This window comes from Oncorhynchus kisutch, linkage group LG19, assembly GCF_002021735.2.
Source record: "Oncorhynchus kisutch isolate 150728-3 linkage group LG19, Okis_V2, whole genome shotgun sequence".
In the NCBI taxonomy this organism is placed as follows: domain Eukaryota; kingdom Metazoa; phylum Chordata; class Actinopteri; order Salmoniformes; family Salmonidae; genus Oncorhynchus; species Oncorhynchus kisutch.
This window is the reverse complement of record NC_034192.2, coordinates 2,663,189-2,682,261: the sequence shown is the minus strand read 5'-3', so window position 1 is coordinate 2,682,261 and position 19,073 is coordinate 2,663,189. Positions and strand designations below refer to the sequence as shown.

At 41.6% G+C, this 19,073-nt stretch overlaps 1 protein-coding gene across 1 annotated transcript; it reads right to left on the bottom strand.

Annotated features, from left to right (window-relative positions):
• Positions 1 to 6,539: 6,539 nt before the first annotated feature.
• On the bottom strand, positions 6,540 to 18,731 carry LOC109878981 (diphosphoinositol polyphosphate phosphohydrolase 3-beta-like). Its single transcript, XM_020471178.2, has 5 exons — positions 18,267 to 18,731; positions 13,565 to 13,675; positions 12,075 to 12,119; positions 11,719 to 11,806; positions 6,540 to 9,223 (listed from the first exon to the last, which is right to left on the bottom strand). The coding sequence occupies exons 1-5, from the start codon at positions 18,360 to 18,362 to the stop codon at positions 9,015 to 9,017; spliced, it is 549 nt and encodes a 182-aa protein (XP_020326767.1). The 5' UTR covers positions 18,363 to 18,731; the 3' UTR covers positions 6,540 to 9,014.
• Positions 18,732 to 19,073: the final 342 nt, after the last annotated feature.

The window sequence follows — 19,073 nt, the reverse complement described above, 5'->3', positions numbered from 1 at the left end:
CAAAACCAACGCAGCCCACAGTTTATTTTAGGGACAATAGATAGATACCATCTCATTTTCCTGCTGTTTCTTGTGAAGTTCATCACCTCGGTAACCCACTAAATAGGGAATTCAAGTTTTTTTTAATAAATAAAAATTAACACACTTCACGTAACCTCCAGACACATTGCACATTGCCATGTAGGGTGAAGTCCCTTGCTCCGGTGTTGAATCGCGTAGCTGTTCATTCTAACATTCAGGCTCTCTGATGAACTAAAGCACCTGTGACTGTGGATAGTGTGTATATTAAAGGACTGGCCGTACCTTCATGTTTGACAAGATAATTGATGGCTTTCTGGATAGATGAAGACTACCTGAAAGATACACCACATGTGTTCTGAAGGATCATGCCATCTCGCCAATTCCCTAATTACCATCTGGCTGCACGCCCTCTCCTATTGGAAAGGTAAATGGGAAGGACTGCAAATACAGTAGACTAGAGGAGATTGAATATAATAGTTTGCTGACATGATTGCAAACATCATGACAAATACAATGTCACTAAGAATTTGACACCAATGACCAGGCCTGCATGTCCATTCGGTTGCGTCTGGTTTCGACCCGTCCTGTATTTCCTGGTAGACTATGCCGAAACATTTTTACCCCCCAATCATCAACTTCTGATTCCCTTGGCGATTTCAATAGGCTAATCTTGCAGACCTTGTTTTTTCGTACAGACTCAATGAAAAACACATGTTAGACTACCATTTTACCATTGGACGTTGTCTTTTTGCCCTTACGAGCAAGTGTGAGCTGCACTTGTTGCTGACCACGAAAACTCTGGTCGTTTGATTGGGTATATGTATAATCCTCTGGTGGTAATACCAAACTCGTGTCATCTGCGTCAAGTGTGAATGAGTCTAGTGCAGGTAAAACCGACTTATTAAATTGTGACTCTTCCATGATTCCGTAGCTCTCCAAACGTGTAATTCCATAAAATAGCCCGCAGATTCATCAAAAGTGTCACTATCGTCCTTTCCCGACCCGTTCATATACAGTGAAGTACTCGGGTGAGTCTGTTCCAGTGCAAGTGAGACAGTTGAGTTCATTGTCACTGTGGTGTGGTCTGTATTAGTCGACACCTGTCATATCATTTTACAAATAAGGAAGCGAGGACACGCTGGGGAGAATGCCAAAATATTATCGTTGATAGGCTACAAGGCCAATTCTCTGGCAAATAGCAACCCTTGTAGATCCGGGATGGGCAACTGGCACCCTCCCCTTTATAGGCCCGCGGATAAGTCTCCCCCCAACCACTTTTTTTTTTTAGGAACTGTCAGGGTTTCAATTTACTGTTGATAGTTGGACTATTAGAAAATACAATATGCTATTTCGAAATGTGGTTGTGCATCAGCAGTTTTTCTCTTATGTCAGTTACTGACTGTCACTCACTTAGTTCATATCAGCAAAACTTTTTTAGATTGGTTTGTTAGTCTAGCGCCCAGCTATCTAATCATGTTCGAATTATCGACCGGCCCCCATTGACCGGCCCCCATTTCGCCACCCTATGGCGAAATGTAAAAACATTGCAGGAAATTGTCTGTAAAACTGTAAATGTTTCTCTCTGCCCAACCTGGTCTCAGAGCATTTTGTATTATTATGTATGTAAATTAGAGACATTCCATTTAGTATGATATGTTATGTTTAGTATGGTATGTATTATTTTGTGGATGCCCATCATCTATTTCTTATATGTGTTACGAATGACAATTCGTATGAAACTAATTTGCTAAACTTATGATATGTTACGAATTCCAATTTGTTGTGATTGTCGTTAGCTAGGTGGCTCACGCTAGCTAGGCTAGGGCTTAGCGGAAGGGTTAGCTAACATGAAAAGTAGTTGAAAAGTTGCTAAAGTTATACACCCACCCATCCACCCTGACCAACCACCCTCCTTTTATTTTTGTCTTAAGTAACCTGTCTTGTGTAATTATACCATACCAAATAAAACATATCGTACTAATTTGATTGTCTCAGATTTACATTTACTATGTTACATATAGCCTGAGACCAGGCTGCTCTATTGAAATAAATGAGCAGAATTGCATGAAATGAGTTATACAATTGCAAAATCTTCTCTCTGGCCCATGGCAAAATGTGTAGAATTGCAGGAAATTAATTCAAACTTCCATTTTCTCTTTGCTGTCAAGAGGGGGGGCTGATAAAATGTTTTGCTTGCAAGGTGGGGGGAGGGGCAACTTCACATAAGACACCCAAAATGCTAGAGCCGGCACTGACTGCACTTGTAGGTTAACAAACCAGCGAGCCACTGCGGCCCCTCATGAGTGCCAAATGTATTAATTCCGTTTTTTGTGGTGGCCCCACCCCCATCAACATTGCCCATCCCTGTTGTAGATCAGTGGTTCCCAACCTTTTTCGGTCACTATACCACCAACTGAATTTTTCTGTGCCCGAAGTACCCCTGAAATACCCCCTCGTGCATTTTAACAGTAGGCCTATGGTCTCTGAGTATTCTCAAGTACCCCCTGTGGATAGGCCAAGTACCCCAAGGGCTCCTAGTACCCCTGATTGGGAACCACTGTTGTAAATTATGCAGAATTTCTGGATGAGGTCTTTTTTTTGCCATTGTTTCCATTTACTATCCAATCATTTCTGATATGCAACACCTGTATCACACCTGTCAATTACTAATACCATTTGAATCTCACAAAGTCACACTTTATGATTTCTATACCAAAGTTGGGTAGTTCTGTGTCATAATCAAGCAAAAGTTTTGTTTATGCCTGAAGAGCAAGCAGGCAGGCATGTACCTGAAAAGGAATGTAATGCTCCTAAGCATGTGACGTGTGTGTTGTGTGTCAAGTTGGGTACTGTGACAAATATCAAGAATATTAGTGCAAATGGATAAAACAAGTATTTTATTAAACTAATGCACATTAGTAGTAACAAGTGTTATAGGCACGACCATTCACCTCGCTGTGTAATGGCTCTCTACATTTTCATTAAAGGAGATGTTCCCAGTGCTGTACGGCACTAAGTATGACACAGCACTGCAGATTCTGGTGTGGGAGTTCTTCTCCAGATTGGAGGAGCTGCTGCTGGTACCCAGTTTTACACAGGTACTGATATGACTGCATCTTCATCCTATCAATTAAAATGTGAAAAATGTTGCGTTTACAGTTATGAATGAATGAACCCCCTTTAATAAATGAATCAATGGATTGAACATTCACACATTTCCAGTGGGTAGGAGCTAGGGGTTGATTTGGGATTGGACTGCACTCTCCTTTTCCATTTTAACTTTAAGTTTGTCTCTCTCACCCTCAGACAGCATCTTGTCTCAGCCTTGCCTTCTCTGACCTGGAGGAGTGTGTTCAGTCTGTCTCTGACCTTGAGCACCTGAAGACACTGCTACAGCATCAAAGACACCTGGGACACCTAAACAGAAGTAGGTAGCCTTCAGGTTATCCATACTGAACAAAAATATAAATGCAACAATTTCAAAGATTTACAGTTCATATCAGGATATCAGTCAATTGAAATAAATGCATTAGGCCCTACATCTATGAATTTCACATGACTGGGAATACAGATATGAATCTGTTGGTCACAGATACCTTCAAAAGAAAGTAGGGGCGTGGATCAGAAAACCAGTCAGTATCTGGTGTGACCACCATTTGCCTCATGCAGTGTGACATCTCCTTTGCATAAAGTTGATCAGGCTGTTGATTGTGGCCTGTGGAATGGTGTCTCACTCCTCTTCAATGGCTGTGTGAAGTTGCTGGATATTGTCGGAAACTGGAATACGCTGCCATACATGTCGATCCAGAGCATCCCAAACATGCTCAATGGGTGACATGTCTGGTGAATATGCAGGCCATGGAAGAACTGGGCAATTTTCAGCTTCCAGGAATTGAGTACAGATCCTTGCGACATAGGGCTGTGTATTATAATGCTGAAACATGAGATGAATGGCTATAAAATGCTATTTTATTTATTGTCTGTAGCTTATGCCTGCCCATACCCTAACCCAAGGGGAGGCAACGTACTTTAATCTGGCCCGCAAAACATTTTAAAATAATTAAAAAAAAAATATATATATATATATATATATATATAAATATATATATATACACTGCTCAAAAAAATAAAGGGAACACTAAAATAACACATCCTAGATCCTAGAAACAAGTCAAAATGAGGCTCAGTAGTGTGTGTGGCCTCCACGTGCCTGTATGACCTCCATGGGACCACGCAGCCATCATACCGCTCAGGAAGGAGATGCATTCAGTCTCCTAGAGATGAACGTATTTTGGTGCGAAAAGTGCAAATCAATCCCAGAACAACAGCAAAGGACCTTGTGAAGATGCTGGAGGAAACGGGTACAGAAGTATCTATATCCACAGTAAAACAAGTCTTATATCGACATAACCTGAAAGGCCGCTCAGCAAGGAAGAAGCCACGGCTCCAAAACCGCCATAAAAAAGCCAGACTACAGTTTGCAACTGCTCATGGGGACAAAGATCATACTTTTTGGAGAAATGTCCTCTGGTCTGATGAAACAAAAATAGAACTGTTTGGCCATAATGATCATCGTTATGTTTGGAGGAAAAAGGGGGAGGCTTGCAAGCCGAAGAACACCATCCCAACCGTGAAGCACGGTGGTGGCAGCATCATGTTGTGGGGGTGCTTTGCTGCAGGAGGGACTGGTGCACTTCACAAAATAGAGGGCATCATGAGGATAGAAAACTATGTGGAGATATTGAAGCAACATCTCAAGACATCAGTTAAAGCTTGATCGCAAATGGGTCTTCCAAATGGACAATGACCTCAAGCATACTTCCAAAGTTGTGGCAAAATGGCTTAAGGACAACAAAGTCAAGGTATTGGAGTGGCCATCACAAAGCCCTGACCTCAATCCTATAGAACATTTGTGGGCAGCACTGAAAAAGCTTGTGCGAGCAAGGAGGCCTACAAACCTAACTCAGTCACACCAGCTCTGTCAGGAGGAATGGGACAAAATTCACCCAACTTATTGTGGGAAGCTTGTGGAAGGCTCCCCGAAACGTTTGACCCAAGTTCAACAATTTAAGGGAATGCTACCAAATACTAATTTAGTATATGTAAACTTCTGACCCACTGGGAATGTGATGAAAGAAAGAAATGCTGAAATAACTATTTTTCTGACATTTAACATTCTTAAAATATAGTGGTGATCCCAACTGACCTAGAACAGGACATTTTTACTTGGATTAAATGTCAGGAATTGTGAAAAACTGAGTTTAAATGTATTTGGCAAAGGTGTACGTAACCTTCCGACTTCAACTGTATTTATAATTTGTTTTACCCCTTTTTTCTCCCCAATTTCATGGTATCCAATTGGTAGTTACAGTCTTGTCCCATCACTGCAACTCCCGTACGGTAGAGAGCCGTGTGTCCTCTGAAACATGACCCAGCCAAGCCCCACTGCTTCTTCTTGGCACAATGTCCTCTTAACCCGGAAGCACCAATGTGTAAGAGGAAACACCGTACACCTGGCGACCGTGTCAGTGTGCATGCGCCTGGCCCGCCACAGGAGTCACTAGAGCGGAATGGGACAATGAAATCTCGGCCTGCCAAACCCTTTCCTAAACCGGACGATGCTGAGCCAATTGTTCACAGCCTCATGGGTCTCCCAGTAATGGCCAGCTGTGACACAGCCTGGGATCAAACCCAGATCTGTAGTGACGCCTCAAGCACTGCGATGCAGTGTCTTAGACCATTGCGCCACTCGGAAGGCCCCCGATTTGCCCATTAAATTCTTTGACAACAGCTCTGGTGGACATTCCTGCAGTCAGCATGTCAATTGCACGCTCCTTCAAAACTTGAGACATCTATGTCATTGTGTTGTGACAAAACTGCACATTTTAGAGTGGCCTTTAATTGTCCCCGGCACAAGGTGCACCTGTGTAATGATCATGCTGTTTAATCAGCTTCTGATATGCCACACCTGTCAGGTGGTTGGATTATCTTGGCAAAGGAGAAATGGTCACTAACAGGGATGTTATCTTTTTGTGCGTATAACATTTCTGGGATATTCTTCGGCTCATGAAACATGGGACCAACACTTTACATGTTGTGTTTATATTTTTGTTCAGTGTACATGGTAGTTGCATGAGCAGACACCTTACTATAAAGCACCTTGTGATGTCTGATGTAAAAAAGGGCTTTAGAATATCAATTTGATTGACTTTTTTCCAACTTTATTTTCAGTTCATTGGGCTGCAGCCTATCGTTCTTTCAACAACCCTAAAAATATTGAAGGCCAGTATGTCTCATGCACCCCTCCTTAGTGCCCTGGAGCAGTCATCTTGAGTCCCTTTCCATGCAGCATCATTGTGGACTTCCTGTTCTATGCTGTCTTTTTAAACAAACACAAAGTAACACCTGACCCCACCCACTAACACCTCCCTCACACAACCATGCACCAACAACCTACCAAAAGACTGGGAAAACACTGAACAAAATGAGTAGATACAGTACAGACATTACAGACAGAATGGAGTCAAGTAATTCCCTTTTAATTCATTATTATTCCAAACAGAATAGTCTTCAATCTACTTTATCCAATTTCACTGTTCATATGATCATAAAGGAAATTCTGTTTGCATTGATAAACAAGTGAGTTCTTCAAGACACCTTAGTGAGAGAGTGCCTGATCAGCACACATTCACAGCAGTCCCCCACCCATTCATTATACAGGGACTGTTTAGTGTCAGTAATAAGGGACCATGGGGGTAATTCATTCAAAATAAAACTATAGCTGCTGTACATTTTCCACTTTTCCCCTGCAATTTTTTTAAAAAAGAAGGTAAAATTCAGAACAAATAGCATTCATGTCCTTACTTTCCTTCCTGAATGTAGTGTACCAGTATGCATAAATTGTTATATCCATAAAAAATACAACCGGTTCAAGGTGATAGTTTCATGAATAACCATGTTGCTTTGAAATCCTTAGAACATTACCAAATGTACCAATTATTATTATCATGTATTAGACATGGCTAGAGTAAGTAGATTTTGACTTTATCATTCTGCCTGGCCAACAATACCAAACATTTGTAATTTGGCACAGGATCAATATTTATTTGTCACACAGACACAATGTATGCAACAAAAAACACATGTAGTCTGACCAAGTGGCAGACATTATCCAATGACAGGTTTTATAGAAAGACTGGACCAGCCAGATGACTGTCCAATCAGACAGGCCGGTGAAATCTTTTCATGCAACAGATTTTAAGAAGGGTCAATATCAAACTCACAATAGATCCCACCTTCATCTTTTAACACTTTCTTGGGTTATTTACTTGCTCCTAAACACTCCCTCCCAAAAAACTGCTTTGATGAAGCATGAGCACAAATTAAAACAAGCATTATCCACAAGGGCAGACCCTGGTCAAGTACACTTGTAAAATACAGTGCTCTTGATTTAGCTTACCTAGTAAAATTGAACCAATGGAATAATCCCAAAAGTACAAACTCCACCCACCCAGCAATACCTCAAGTATTTGAAAGTTGACATACTGGTATGTATTTGACAATGTCTGCCTCAGAGGGGTATTCTTGTGATAAAATGAATGCTGGGAGTCTGGGTGAGATAGTGGTTGAGTGATAAGATTAAAAAGTGAAACCACTTATGTTTGTGTAATCTCCAGTAAAACACTACAATTTCTCAACTACAATATCACACATCCATGTCCATCGTAAGAACATTTCCATGTTCAGCCTAACCATCAGTGTCGTTCCACCATGAATCTAACACGGAAAGCACTCATTTCCATCCATTCCCTTTCTCTTTCAGACTACTTCCCTATTCGTTGTTCCATGTCATCTCATCTCTGTTCTCAGGTGGAACTGAAAGACTGAAAGGGGGGAAAAGTTTACTGTCACACCTTCACTACAGGGCACAGCATTTTCTCCATGAAACACTTTTTTTTTTTTTACATCATTAGAAAAACAATTGCAAATATGGAGGAGAAAAGTTAATATGGTTGCATTTCTGTTAACCAGACACACAACTCTACACTTCTCTGCAACAGAGTATTTACAGGTCCCCTGTGTGGGGGGGGTTCCATGCTCATTCAGCGCTCAGACAAGATGCTCAACTGTGGATTAAGGTACATTATCTCAGCATAGAGGAGACATCATTTCTGGAAATTTAATGAAATATAGATATTATTATATTAAAGAGGGCCTGCCTTCAACTAGTAAAGAGACTATTTTGAAGGTTGACCAGATCATATATGGGGCGGGGGTTAAAAATTAAATTAGTATATCAAATTATTGTTATTTATGATGATGATAGATGGAGAAACTGATGACAATCAAGGCAACACAATTAAAGGCAATTAAATGTGAAATTCTCCATATAAGAAATTCAAAATGTGTTGTTTTTACAACTAAACTTGAAGAGCACCAATTACTGAGGTGAACGGGGAGGGACAATAGTGAGCCCTTGTCTTCTGCCCACACAGTATGGTACTACTTGAAGTAGGTAAACAGTCATATTTTTGAGCTGTAGTTTGTTTGTACAGTTTAAACACCAGCCAAAGGGAATCTGACACCGTGCTAAGACATCCTTCCAGTGCTCGTCCAACTGAGGTAGCATCTCTTTGTTGTCAACACTGCTCCAGCTCCCGAGGTCCAATGACACTGTCATTTTCCATCCTATTGTCAGCCAATGACCCATTTTCTGTGGCAGCCATGTTGTGTGATGTTCTTAATTATGGATGAAAATAATAATACAATTGACCCCAATAGAACATTCTTAAAGACGTTACTGAAAGGCATTCCTTAACTGAATCATCCAGACACAGTTCCAAGTATGGCTTTGGTTTGTCCAAGTATACAGTAATATACATACATGTGGCGTGAGCCGTGACTCTGAGGATTTGTATATTCATGCAAAATGTCAGTTTTCAGTGTATCTGTACAGGTAGAAGATAGTTCATAGGCGTGGGAAGGGGCCAGTCCTATCTGCGCGAGGGGCCCAGAACAGATCCTGTGGTGAGGGGGCCGTAACGGGGGAAGTTGTCATTAGGGGGCTGGCTGGGGAGCAGGGAGTTCCCATTAGTTGGAGAGCAGCTGAGATGAAGCCGCTTCAAATACTCAGCGTGGTCCGGCTTGTGGTGCTGCAGGACTTTGATGGCTTCGTCCACTGTGAACCACTCCCGTTTACGACCTGCAGGGGGAGACAGAGACTGAGTGTCAATCACTCCTGCTGTTGACCACAGGAGGGGGGGGGGGGTCTTTAATACACTCCCAATAACCAATCAGCATTCAGAACTACTGGGGTTTTCCACATGAACTTAGTGTGACATTTGCCCTTTGAGGGATGGGGATCTTCTCACAAAGAAATGGGATCAGGATCAACCCCATGTGGCACTGTCAATAAAATATTCTGGTATCCCCTTACCAATCTGCAAACATGCCCAACATTTGTCATCTAAACATTCAAAATGCCCCTATTAATTTCAGCCTACCAAAAGTCTTGTGAAGGGTGCTAATAGCCCATTTGAATACATGTTTCCAGAATAGATGTTATCAGAATACATTGATTATCTCTAACAACAGCTACATTGTTATTGCGTGAAGATGAGGCCATAGACATGAGCTCATTTAAAGGTCATTCATAGTGGCATGCTTTAACAACATTCTTTTTGAGGAACAAGTTGTAGCCCATGTTTGGTAATCCTGTGTGTTAACAGGAATGAGTTTTATTAGTGCAAAGGAACAAATATTGGTGCGGATAAGTCGGTAAACAAAACCGAAAGAAAGACTGAGGCTGATATTCTGCCTACTGTAAGATCTATAAGGACTGAAAGCTCCAGCCACCCAGGAAAAAGACTGATTAAGTCTAAAGGATGATTAATGGATTTCATCTGCTCGGTAATCCAATTGCACGTTCACATTTTACTCTACCTTTGACCAGCTATTTTAGTCCACCTCTCCAAAGCCAGCAGGCTGGTGTGATTTAGCTGTTAGCAGCATAAGTTGAGTCTTAATCAGCCACTTTGGAATTGATGTGTTATGACTCCAAACTTTAGATTAGGTGAAGCCGGATATTATTGGAAAAATGTTGAACTTGTTTGTTGCTTGTTTTCTGTAATCCCAGGCCTTTTAGTCAGTGAGTGGGATTTCATTATTTAGTCTGTGAGGCCTGTTGGAACTGGCAATATCCTTCCTGGAAAAACATATTATTATACTAGACATTGAAGTCCTGATTAGAGGTCGACCGATTATGATTTTTCACCGCCGATACTGATCATTGGAGGACCAAAAAAGCAGATGCCGAATAATCGGCCGATTTTTATATATTTGTAATAAAGGCAATGACAACAATACTGAATGAACAATGAACACTTTTATTTTTACTTAATATAATACATAAATAAAATCTATTTAGTCTCAAATAAATAATGGAACATGTTCAATTTGGTTTAAATAATGCAAAAACACAGTGTTGGAGAAGAAAGTAAAAGTGCAATATGTGCCGTGTAAAAAAAGCTAACGTTTAAGTTCCTTGCTCAGAACATGAGAACATATGAAAGCTGGTGGTTCAATATTCCCAGTTCTTCAAAATTCCCAGTTAAGAAGTGTTAAGGTTGTAGTTATTATAGGAATTATGATGCATCGACTATTTCTCTCTATACCATTTGTATTTCATATACCTTTGACTATTGGATGTTCTAATAGGCACTTTAGTATTGCCAGCCTAATCTCAGGAGTTGATAGGCTTGAAGTCATAAACAGAGCTGTGAAGAAAGCATTGCTAAGAGCAGCTGGAAAACACAGTAAAGTTTGAATGAAAGCTTACAAGCTTGCTGCCGCCTACCACCGCTCAGTCAGACTGCTCAATCAAATCGTAGACTTAATTATAATATAATAAACACAGAAATTCAAGTCATTAATATGGTAAAATCCAGAAACTATCATTTCGAAAACAAAACGTTTATTCTTTCAGTGAAATACAGAACCATTCTGTATTCAACCCTAAGTCTTAATATTCCTGTTACATTGCACAACCTTCAATGTTATGTCATAATTATGTCAAATTCTGGCAAATTAGTTTGCAACCAGCCAGGCAGCCCAAACTGTTGCTTATACCGACTCTGTGTGCAATGACCGCAAGAGAAGTGACACAATTTCCCTAGTTAATATTGCCTGCTAACATTACATTTTTTAACTAAATATGCAGGCTTAAAAATATATATACTTCTGTGTATTGATTTTTAAAAAGTCATTGATGTTTATGGTTAGGTATGGTTTATGGTTAGGTACATGCTTTTTTCACGAATGCGCTTTTGTTAAATCATCCCCCGTTTGGCAAAGTAGGCTGTGATTCAATAAAAAACCACATTGATTATACGCAACGCAGGACAAGCTAGTTAACCTAGTAATATCATCAACCATGTGTAGTTAACTAGTAACTATGTGAAGATTGATAGTTTTTTTAATGCTAGCTAGAAACCTACCTTGGCTCCTTGCTGCACTCGCATAACAGGTGTTCAGCCTGTCACTCAGTTTCCTCGTGGAATGCAATGTAATCGGCCATAATCGGCGTCCAAAAATACAGATTACCGATTGTTATGAATACTTGAAACTGGCCCTAATGAATCAGCCATGCCTATTAATCGGTCGACCTCTAGTCCTGATGTCATGTGACCATAAACTCACCTATGTTGACAGAGTCTTCCCATGCTTCCAATGTCTCTGTCACTGTCAATACGTAAACGTACGTTCGGTGCTTTCGGTCTTGATTCTGCTGTAAAGTTGAAAAGAAAACTACATTTCAAAATTCAGGTTGGAAGAATCTCTACCTGTGGCACCTCAAGAAAAAACAGCTTCTTTCAGAGGGTGCACATGCTTTAGGGTAGTTTATCAACCCTTGACTAGGCATCAACCAAATCCACTCATTTTCTATTCTTGAATTCCATTCATGTGACAATTTACACAAGAGAGCAATGACAGTTTTTCAGGGAGTAAAAATGTAACTGTCTTATAATTACTGTCAGCCCAGAGTCACACCTTACCTCAAACACACCTAGGAGACGTCCCAACTTGCCTTTCACTCCTGCCTGGTGGGAGAGAGGCATTAGGGGGATGTGAGATGAAGTATTGGGCCTATGGCTATTTGACAAACCAAAACACTTGTGTTATATTAAAAAGGAAAGTAGAGAAATCCCAATACTGAGTGGGGGTTTAGAATGAAAACCTTTGACTGGAGTTAGGAGTGTGTTTAGATGTTGAAATGTGAAGATAGAGAGAGTGTGTGTGTGTGTGTGTGTGTGTGTGTGTGTGTGTGTGTGTGTGTGTGTGTGTGTGTGTGTGTGTGTGTGTGTGTGTGTGTGTGTGTGTGTGTGTGTGTGTGTGTGTGTGTGTGTGTGTGTGTGTGTGTGTGTGTGTGTGTGTGCGTGTGAGATCAGAACACGTTGACCAATATAACATGATTGAATATCACAACACAAATCCAGTCCTGCTGTATATTTAGAGGTCAAAATCAGAGGTTACTGTTTCCAAAAAAACACATGACCCATCCCCTATTCCCCTTCCTGCCCCTTTATCAAGCTTCACAAAGAATCTGCCCACGTCCACTGGACAGGCTTTAGGACCCGTGAATGTGCTGGAATCCAGCAGGGAGCCAAGTTTAGCCTGCTGACGTACCCAAGTACGTTAGGTTTCCCACCAGCTGGACCTTTGGAATACCACGAGCTCCTCAGTCCTTTCTCTACAAACTCACTTTGGACCCACCAAAATGTACCTCCCAATTGTGTCATGTCATAAGTGAGTTCCCGTCACCCACTATCATTGCATACATCAAGTCTCTCAGAATGGAACCCTTTTTAGCTGTGAAGCCACTTTGGAGAGGACATGCTATGAAGTGCCAGTGAGATATCCCAGGAGATCGACAAGGTCAGTCACATGCCACAAGGAAGGCAGTGGTGAATTATAGAGTGTCTCTCTCTCTCTCTCTCTCTCATAGTGTATATGAGAAAATGTAGGGCCTGCACGTTGCCTTTAAATGACCAATCAGGGGCCAGCAATACTTTTGATACTCATATAGATGACATGATCACTACATGACTTGAAGCCAGAGTTTACAACTAACACATTACAATAGTCTCACCCATCACTAAAAGGCATGTTCTTTACAGACAAATCAATGAATGACCATCAGATCAATGTGTGTTTTGTGCGTGCATATAGCTGTTACACACCCACTTTGTGATTCATTTCAAATTCATCATCACTGATGATTATGGTGATGATTGATTGGATTAAAGTAAAGATCCAATCATTCTGAATGTGATATTGTTTTTGTGCATCTCTGAGCGATGCTCTATCGACTCCCAGGTCATTCTTTAATTTTGATGTGCATCTGAAAAGGTTTTGCATCATATGAAAACATGAAATGACCCTGGGAATTGACAGAACATCGCTCAGAGATGCACAAAAACAATATAACATTCAAAATGGTTGGATCTTTCCTTTATCTGATGATGATGATGATAGGTGAACTCACCTCTTCAAACACTTCTCTGACCGCTGCGCCACAGGGCTCCTCCTCAGGCTCCATCCCTCCACCTGGGACGATCCACTGGTCCGGGTGCCGACTGCTGCTCACCAGCAACACCTGGAACAGGAAACACAATAGTTCTGTGAGTCCAGCTCCACCACAGGGCCCTCTGCTCCACCTTTGCTAATCGATTGACCCAGATCAGGTCCTTTTGGGAGCATCGAAGCAGGTGCCTGAGCTTAAATTACACGACAGTCTTCCGTGTACAACAATCTGAACAGATTGAATGAGCCTGTATCTGCATTTTCATGATGCAATAGACACACATGACCTAAACACACTCACACTCATGAACTATGGGGCTCATAGTTGCTCAGTTGTCTCTTTCACCATGCTGAGGAAACATCCAACTCAAGTCAGTCGAATACGACATACGACAGTAATGCAGCGTCAGCTGCAGCTAATGTGGCTTTCACCTTCCATCTTTTCCCCATCCAGACCCCTCTATACGGGACCAGTCTGTCAGCCTGACAGCCATGTAATATCAGCTAGCAGCTCGGCTTTGACACTCCTCTGTGCTGCTCTAATGGGATTGTGGGATTGCTGGAGCAGACTTGTTGTGGTCCGAGCTTGGAGCCAGGTAGTGACAAGTCAAGTGGCCAAGAGAGGCCACCCAGTGGATACGGCACGTGTCACCCTTCCACTCTGGGTCCCCATGTCATGTTCCCGGGCCTTAACTGAGCCAACATCTCATCTGGCTCGTCCCGGGCTAAGAGGGGATGGAGGGTGGACAGGGAGTGGGACGGTTAGCTATATTTACGGGCACCACATACAGATGAGGGGATCCAACTGAAGCAGCGGGGTAGACCAGACTGTCTGCTTAGTACCCTACATTATAAAGCCATAAACCATGGAGATAGAATGAACCTACTAACCTATTTATAACAGACTGCTAGCGCTTCAGAATGTGAGTGTACATGTGTGTACACAAGTGTTTGTGTGTGTGTTGGGGGGGTACTGTCTGTGTTTATATATGGGGGTGGGGCACCGTTGTGTGCCTTTTGCAAATATATTTTTTGGGGAGCAAGGCTTTAAGCTGCTCAGGGATGTCACTGTGTTTAACAGTGTCTGCTGTGGAGTTTACAAAACAAAGCTAGTTATACATCCTGCCAGTGTTATTTTTGCCTCATTTTAAGCCCTATTTTTTCTATTTCTTGCTCAAAATGTGGTTGGATATGAAATGTTACGAATGTAACTCTTTCCAGGAAAGACATAAGGCTTGTCAGCACCTCATACAAATTCATGCAATATACAAAACAATGTTCATGTCATTTATGTCAACAGCTTAGGCTAACAAGGTATGTCCCACTGAAAAATCATGTCACTGAGGAACACTCGGAGCAAAACCCTATACCAACATATTAGATAGGTCAAAGGTTAGGTGCAGATGGAGGGGGGAGACCAAAGGGAATAGAGCAGCATCTCCCAGCGAGATTCCAGTGTGTTTTGTAAGCCTGCTAAACGGGCCAGGAATATCAGGGAGGAAATAAACACCGACTTTCTCGGAGGAGCAACACTGTGGCTGTCAAATAAACCAGTCTCCCACATGCCAGCCTAAGGAGGTCTGACGTTTTAGACAGGAGTATTTTAATGCATTAGGAGAGTGGTTAGTCATAACCAAAATAGACCTATGAAGTAAACATACAGAAGTTTGCTGCCCCTTGTTTTACACCAAATACTCCTACTTTCAGCCTAGTCGGTATAAAAAAACTAAGCCCAAATATATGCCAATTCCAGACAACACACATTCAATACAGCTTTAAATTCTATCTAGCAATGTACAAGTAGGGCAACATCATTTGCCTTGTAATAGGCTACCCTTTAGTCCATCCAGACCAACAATAAACCGTACTTCAACTTTACCAAGCGTCAACAAACCCTTAGTCTTGTAGTGACACAATGGACTGAAAACACACAATGTACTGTAATACAGTCTCAGGGAGACACCCATTGCTGGATGAAGGCACCCATAACAGATTGCTCCTACCCTCCGGCATGAACGCTCTTCTAGTCTCTACTGTTGTTGGAGGCAAATGACCCACCCACTGGCCCTGAGGGATGTCATGTTCCTGTTTTCCCTTGATGGACTTTAAACCTTGTCACTGAACACCTGACCCAGGGGGGTCCTCTTTCTCCTTTTCCATTCCTTAAACAAAGTCTCTGACATCACAGAGTTCCTATTAACCTACTCAGGCACGCTCAATGGGGGGTCGTCTAACATGTCATGTGTGTGTGGGGGTGGGATTCAACAGCATGGGATTGGCACAAAGAGGTGGTATTGGCATAGACAGTATCGGCCACTCGGGAGCCACAGAGGCTTTTCTCCTATTCAGGCTTAACGAGTTCATGCAATTACGACAGAGTAGCTGGACAGACCCAGAGCAAACTCTGTAAAGATGTTCCTGGGGATGGGCTCTATACATTACAACAGCTCAGTAACAGTTGAACAGACACAGGCGAAGCATTTCTTGACCTAACAATATCCTTGACCAGAGACACAAGTGGGTGATTGAAGATGGTCTCCATTTGTTCCACCACAGGTATCTTAAATATTAAAACAAGCTAAGATATTACACAAAGGTTGACTTGTTTTATAGCATCACAAATTAAATATCAGCAACAAGATTGTATGTGTAGATAATTACTAATGTTAATAAACATTTCCCAAGTAAAAATCAAAAGGGAGATTGGGATGCAGTATTGAGACTGAGATTGGGCAGTCTCATTAATATAACTCAGTGAGAAAGCCTTCCAGCTACCCAGCTGCCCTACCACAATGTAATGTGCCTATGGCACGGAACACACTGATACACAGCAAACTGATATATCTCTATTCCTTGTTCCTGAAAGAACCGGCTATACATGAGGGAGGGAACTCCCGCAGTCATAAGGGACAACAGTTTCTCCTTCAGGCCACCTCTCTCTCTGTGTGTGTGTGTGTGTGTGTGTGTGTGTGTGTGTGTGTGTGTGTGTGTGTGTGTGTGTGTGTGTGTGTGTGTGTGTGTGTGTGTGTGTGTGTGTGTGTGTGTGTGTGTGTGTGTGTGTGTGTGTGTGTGTGTGCGTGTGTGGTACAAATACTTGAGTGCTCTGATAGAGTTCTTCATGACAGACAGATAAAGTCTGCAGCTTATTTATTGCATAACAGTGGTGCAGGGAAGTCAGAGGCTGCAGTGTCTTGAACTGTCTGATACAGATTTGGATTTCTATCAGACAGTACAAATGTAGGAGCTGTTCATAAACAAGGCGTGTGGCTCAGTAAGAGATGAAGAGCATCACCACTTTTACAATAATGACCCGCCTTAATAGTATTCTCGATTTTAGTTCATGCACTGAAAAATGACATAATTTGCTTACTAAGTCTCCTATGACAACAAATCAAATCAATCCAATTGTATTTGTCACATGCGCAGAATAGAACTGGTGTAGACTTTACCGTGAAATGCTTGCTTACAAGCCCTACCCAACAATGCAGTTTAAATAAAAATAGTAACACAACACAATGGAATAGGTCCATAGATTTTGGTTATGATAAAGTGGGCCAATTTAACTTGTTACGGTAGAAGATATAAGTCATATCTGTATAAATTGTGCCTTTAAACATTTAAATAGACCTAGGCAGAAACAATTGGAACATGCTATATTGACTGAAAGGACACATGCACAACAATATAGCCAATTACATGGAAATAATTGCTTCTGATTTAATCAAATGTTTTTTTTAAAATAAAACATGTGTGGAACGAGTCCTATATGTTGTTATAATTTCGGGGAAATTGACTTTGGTAGATAGTCCATTTTGTCAAACCATAGACAGTGAACGCTTGCATCATGGTGGTACGTAGGCTATGGTGAAGCCCGTTAAAAACCAGAAACTATTACGAGGAATATGTCTAGGTCTACAGCAGTTTGTTAAGAATATTCTCTCAAACCAGAAATATAAAAGCAAAGCCTTGATTGAGACTACTTTTCAGTAGACTACCTTTGGTTTCAGCCTAGGATACTTGAAAACCTGTCTTACAAAATGGCCACTTCATCAATAACGTATTTTCATTTCATTTTTATGAGGCAGCAGAGATTATAAGGTGTAAAATGATGACGGTGATATTGTTACTAGTATTTAAACTCGTATGCATTAGTACAGTGGTATCGTCATACAATGTAGCAATGGCTGGACTGATGTCCCGCCCGTCAAATGAAACATGCAACAGAGCGCCTCGACCCCCTTGCATTTTCTCAAACTAGCCCAAACTGGATAGCCGCGGGCAGTCACACAACACCACTGAGGATGTATTCCAAAAGCCATGGAATGTAGGCTAAAAAAGCGTATAAATAGACTATAACACTCCTGGTTTTTTTTGGGAGGGGGGGTTGTTTACCATCAAGCCTACTTCTCTAATCATTAGGTTTGAAAAACCCGCAGAAGCATTTATTTCAGACACGGCAAGACAGCCCCCCGCACATCGACATTTTCTGAGTAATTAAGTGGTAAACCCACAATAAAAACCTATTTAAGTCTATTACAATTGGCAAATATAGATAAAATATTAACAAGTGTAGGATATAGCCGAGAACAGTGGTTTGGTTTAAAGACAGGACAGTATCGGTCCCCTGAACTGTCAATGAGAAATATAACCATCTAACGTTATACCTCTTCTTCACGTTCGTTCTTGAAGCACAAGCATGCCGCTCGTTTCTTGAAGCCCTCGCCATCATAAGTTCTGGTCTGGTTCGGCTTGAACTTCATTATGTAGGTTACTCCTCTCCTCACCGGGCAGGCAACGAAATCCAGAAAATGAACGAACGAAGAGTGAGTCACCAAACCAAGATTCTGGATGGCGAAGAGAAAACCGGCATATGTGTATCACTGAGGTACAAGAACGCGATATACCGGCAATCTACCCATTTACGGTGTATTTTCCCATTCACTCCAATTGCGTTTAGTGCGTTCGTGTCAGGGAATTCCCTCCGTGATGTTAGGTTAATGGATGCAGTTCAGTCCCCCATAACCTCCACTTCTATGTGCAATCTCTTATTTAAGTAGAGTAAGTCGATAATGTACCCTCCTCCGAAGTCCTCCCACCTTAGGTAGTAGCCTACAAGGTAGGCTTTGCGCAGTCGCTGACTGTAAATAGACAGAAGGCAACCTAGCGGAGCGCTGTTACGCACCGCACCATACGTCCGATAACTGTTGGAGGATAGGATAAAAGAAAGTAGGACAAATCTAGCTGTGATTGAACACCTATGCACTGCTCACTCCATCTGACTTTATGCTTTCTTAAAAAGTAGCCTATCCTGTTTGTATCATGGGCCCACCCATATGGATAAGCAATCTAGAAAATAGTAAGGTTACCATTTTTAACCCTTAAGCCTATAACTTCATCAGAGTATTTTCTCAATATAAGATGTAATGTATTGCCCTGAAATGTCAGTAATCAAGATATTTAAAAGACTCCTT

Excerpts from the sequence above, each read along its gene's own strand:
- LOC109878981 (XM_020471178.2), bottom strand. The coding sequence starts at position 18,362 with ATGAAGTTCAAGCCGAACCAGACCAGAACTTATGATGGCGAGGGCTTC. Across the intron at positions 12,120-13,564 it reads TCAGAGAAGTGTTTGAAGAG|GCAGGAGTGAAAGGCAAGTT; the intron begins GTGAGTTCACCT and ends CTCTCCCACCAG. Across the intron at positions 11,807-12,074 it reads GTCTCCTAGGTGTGTTTGAG|CAGAATCAAGACCGAAAGCA; the intron begins GTAAGGTGTGAC and ends TCAACTTTACAG.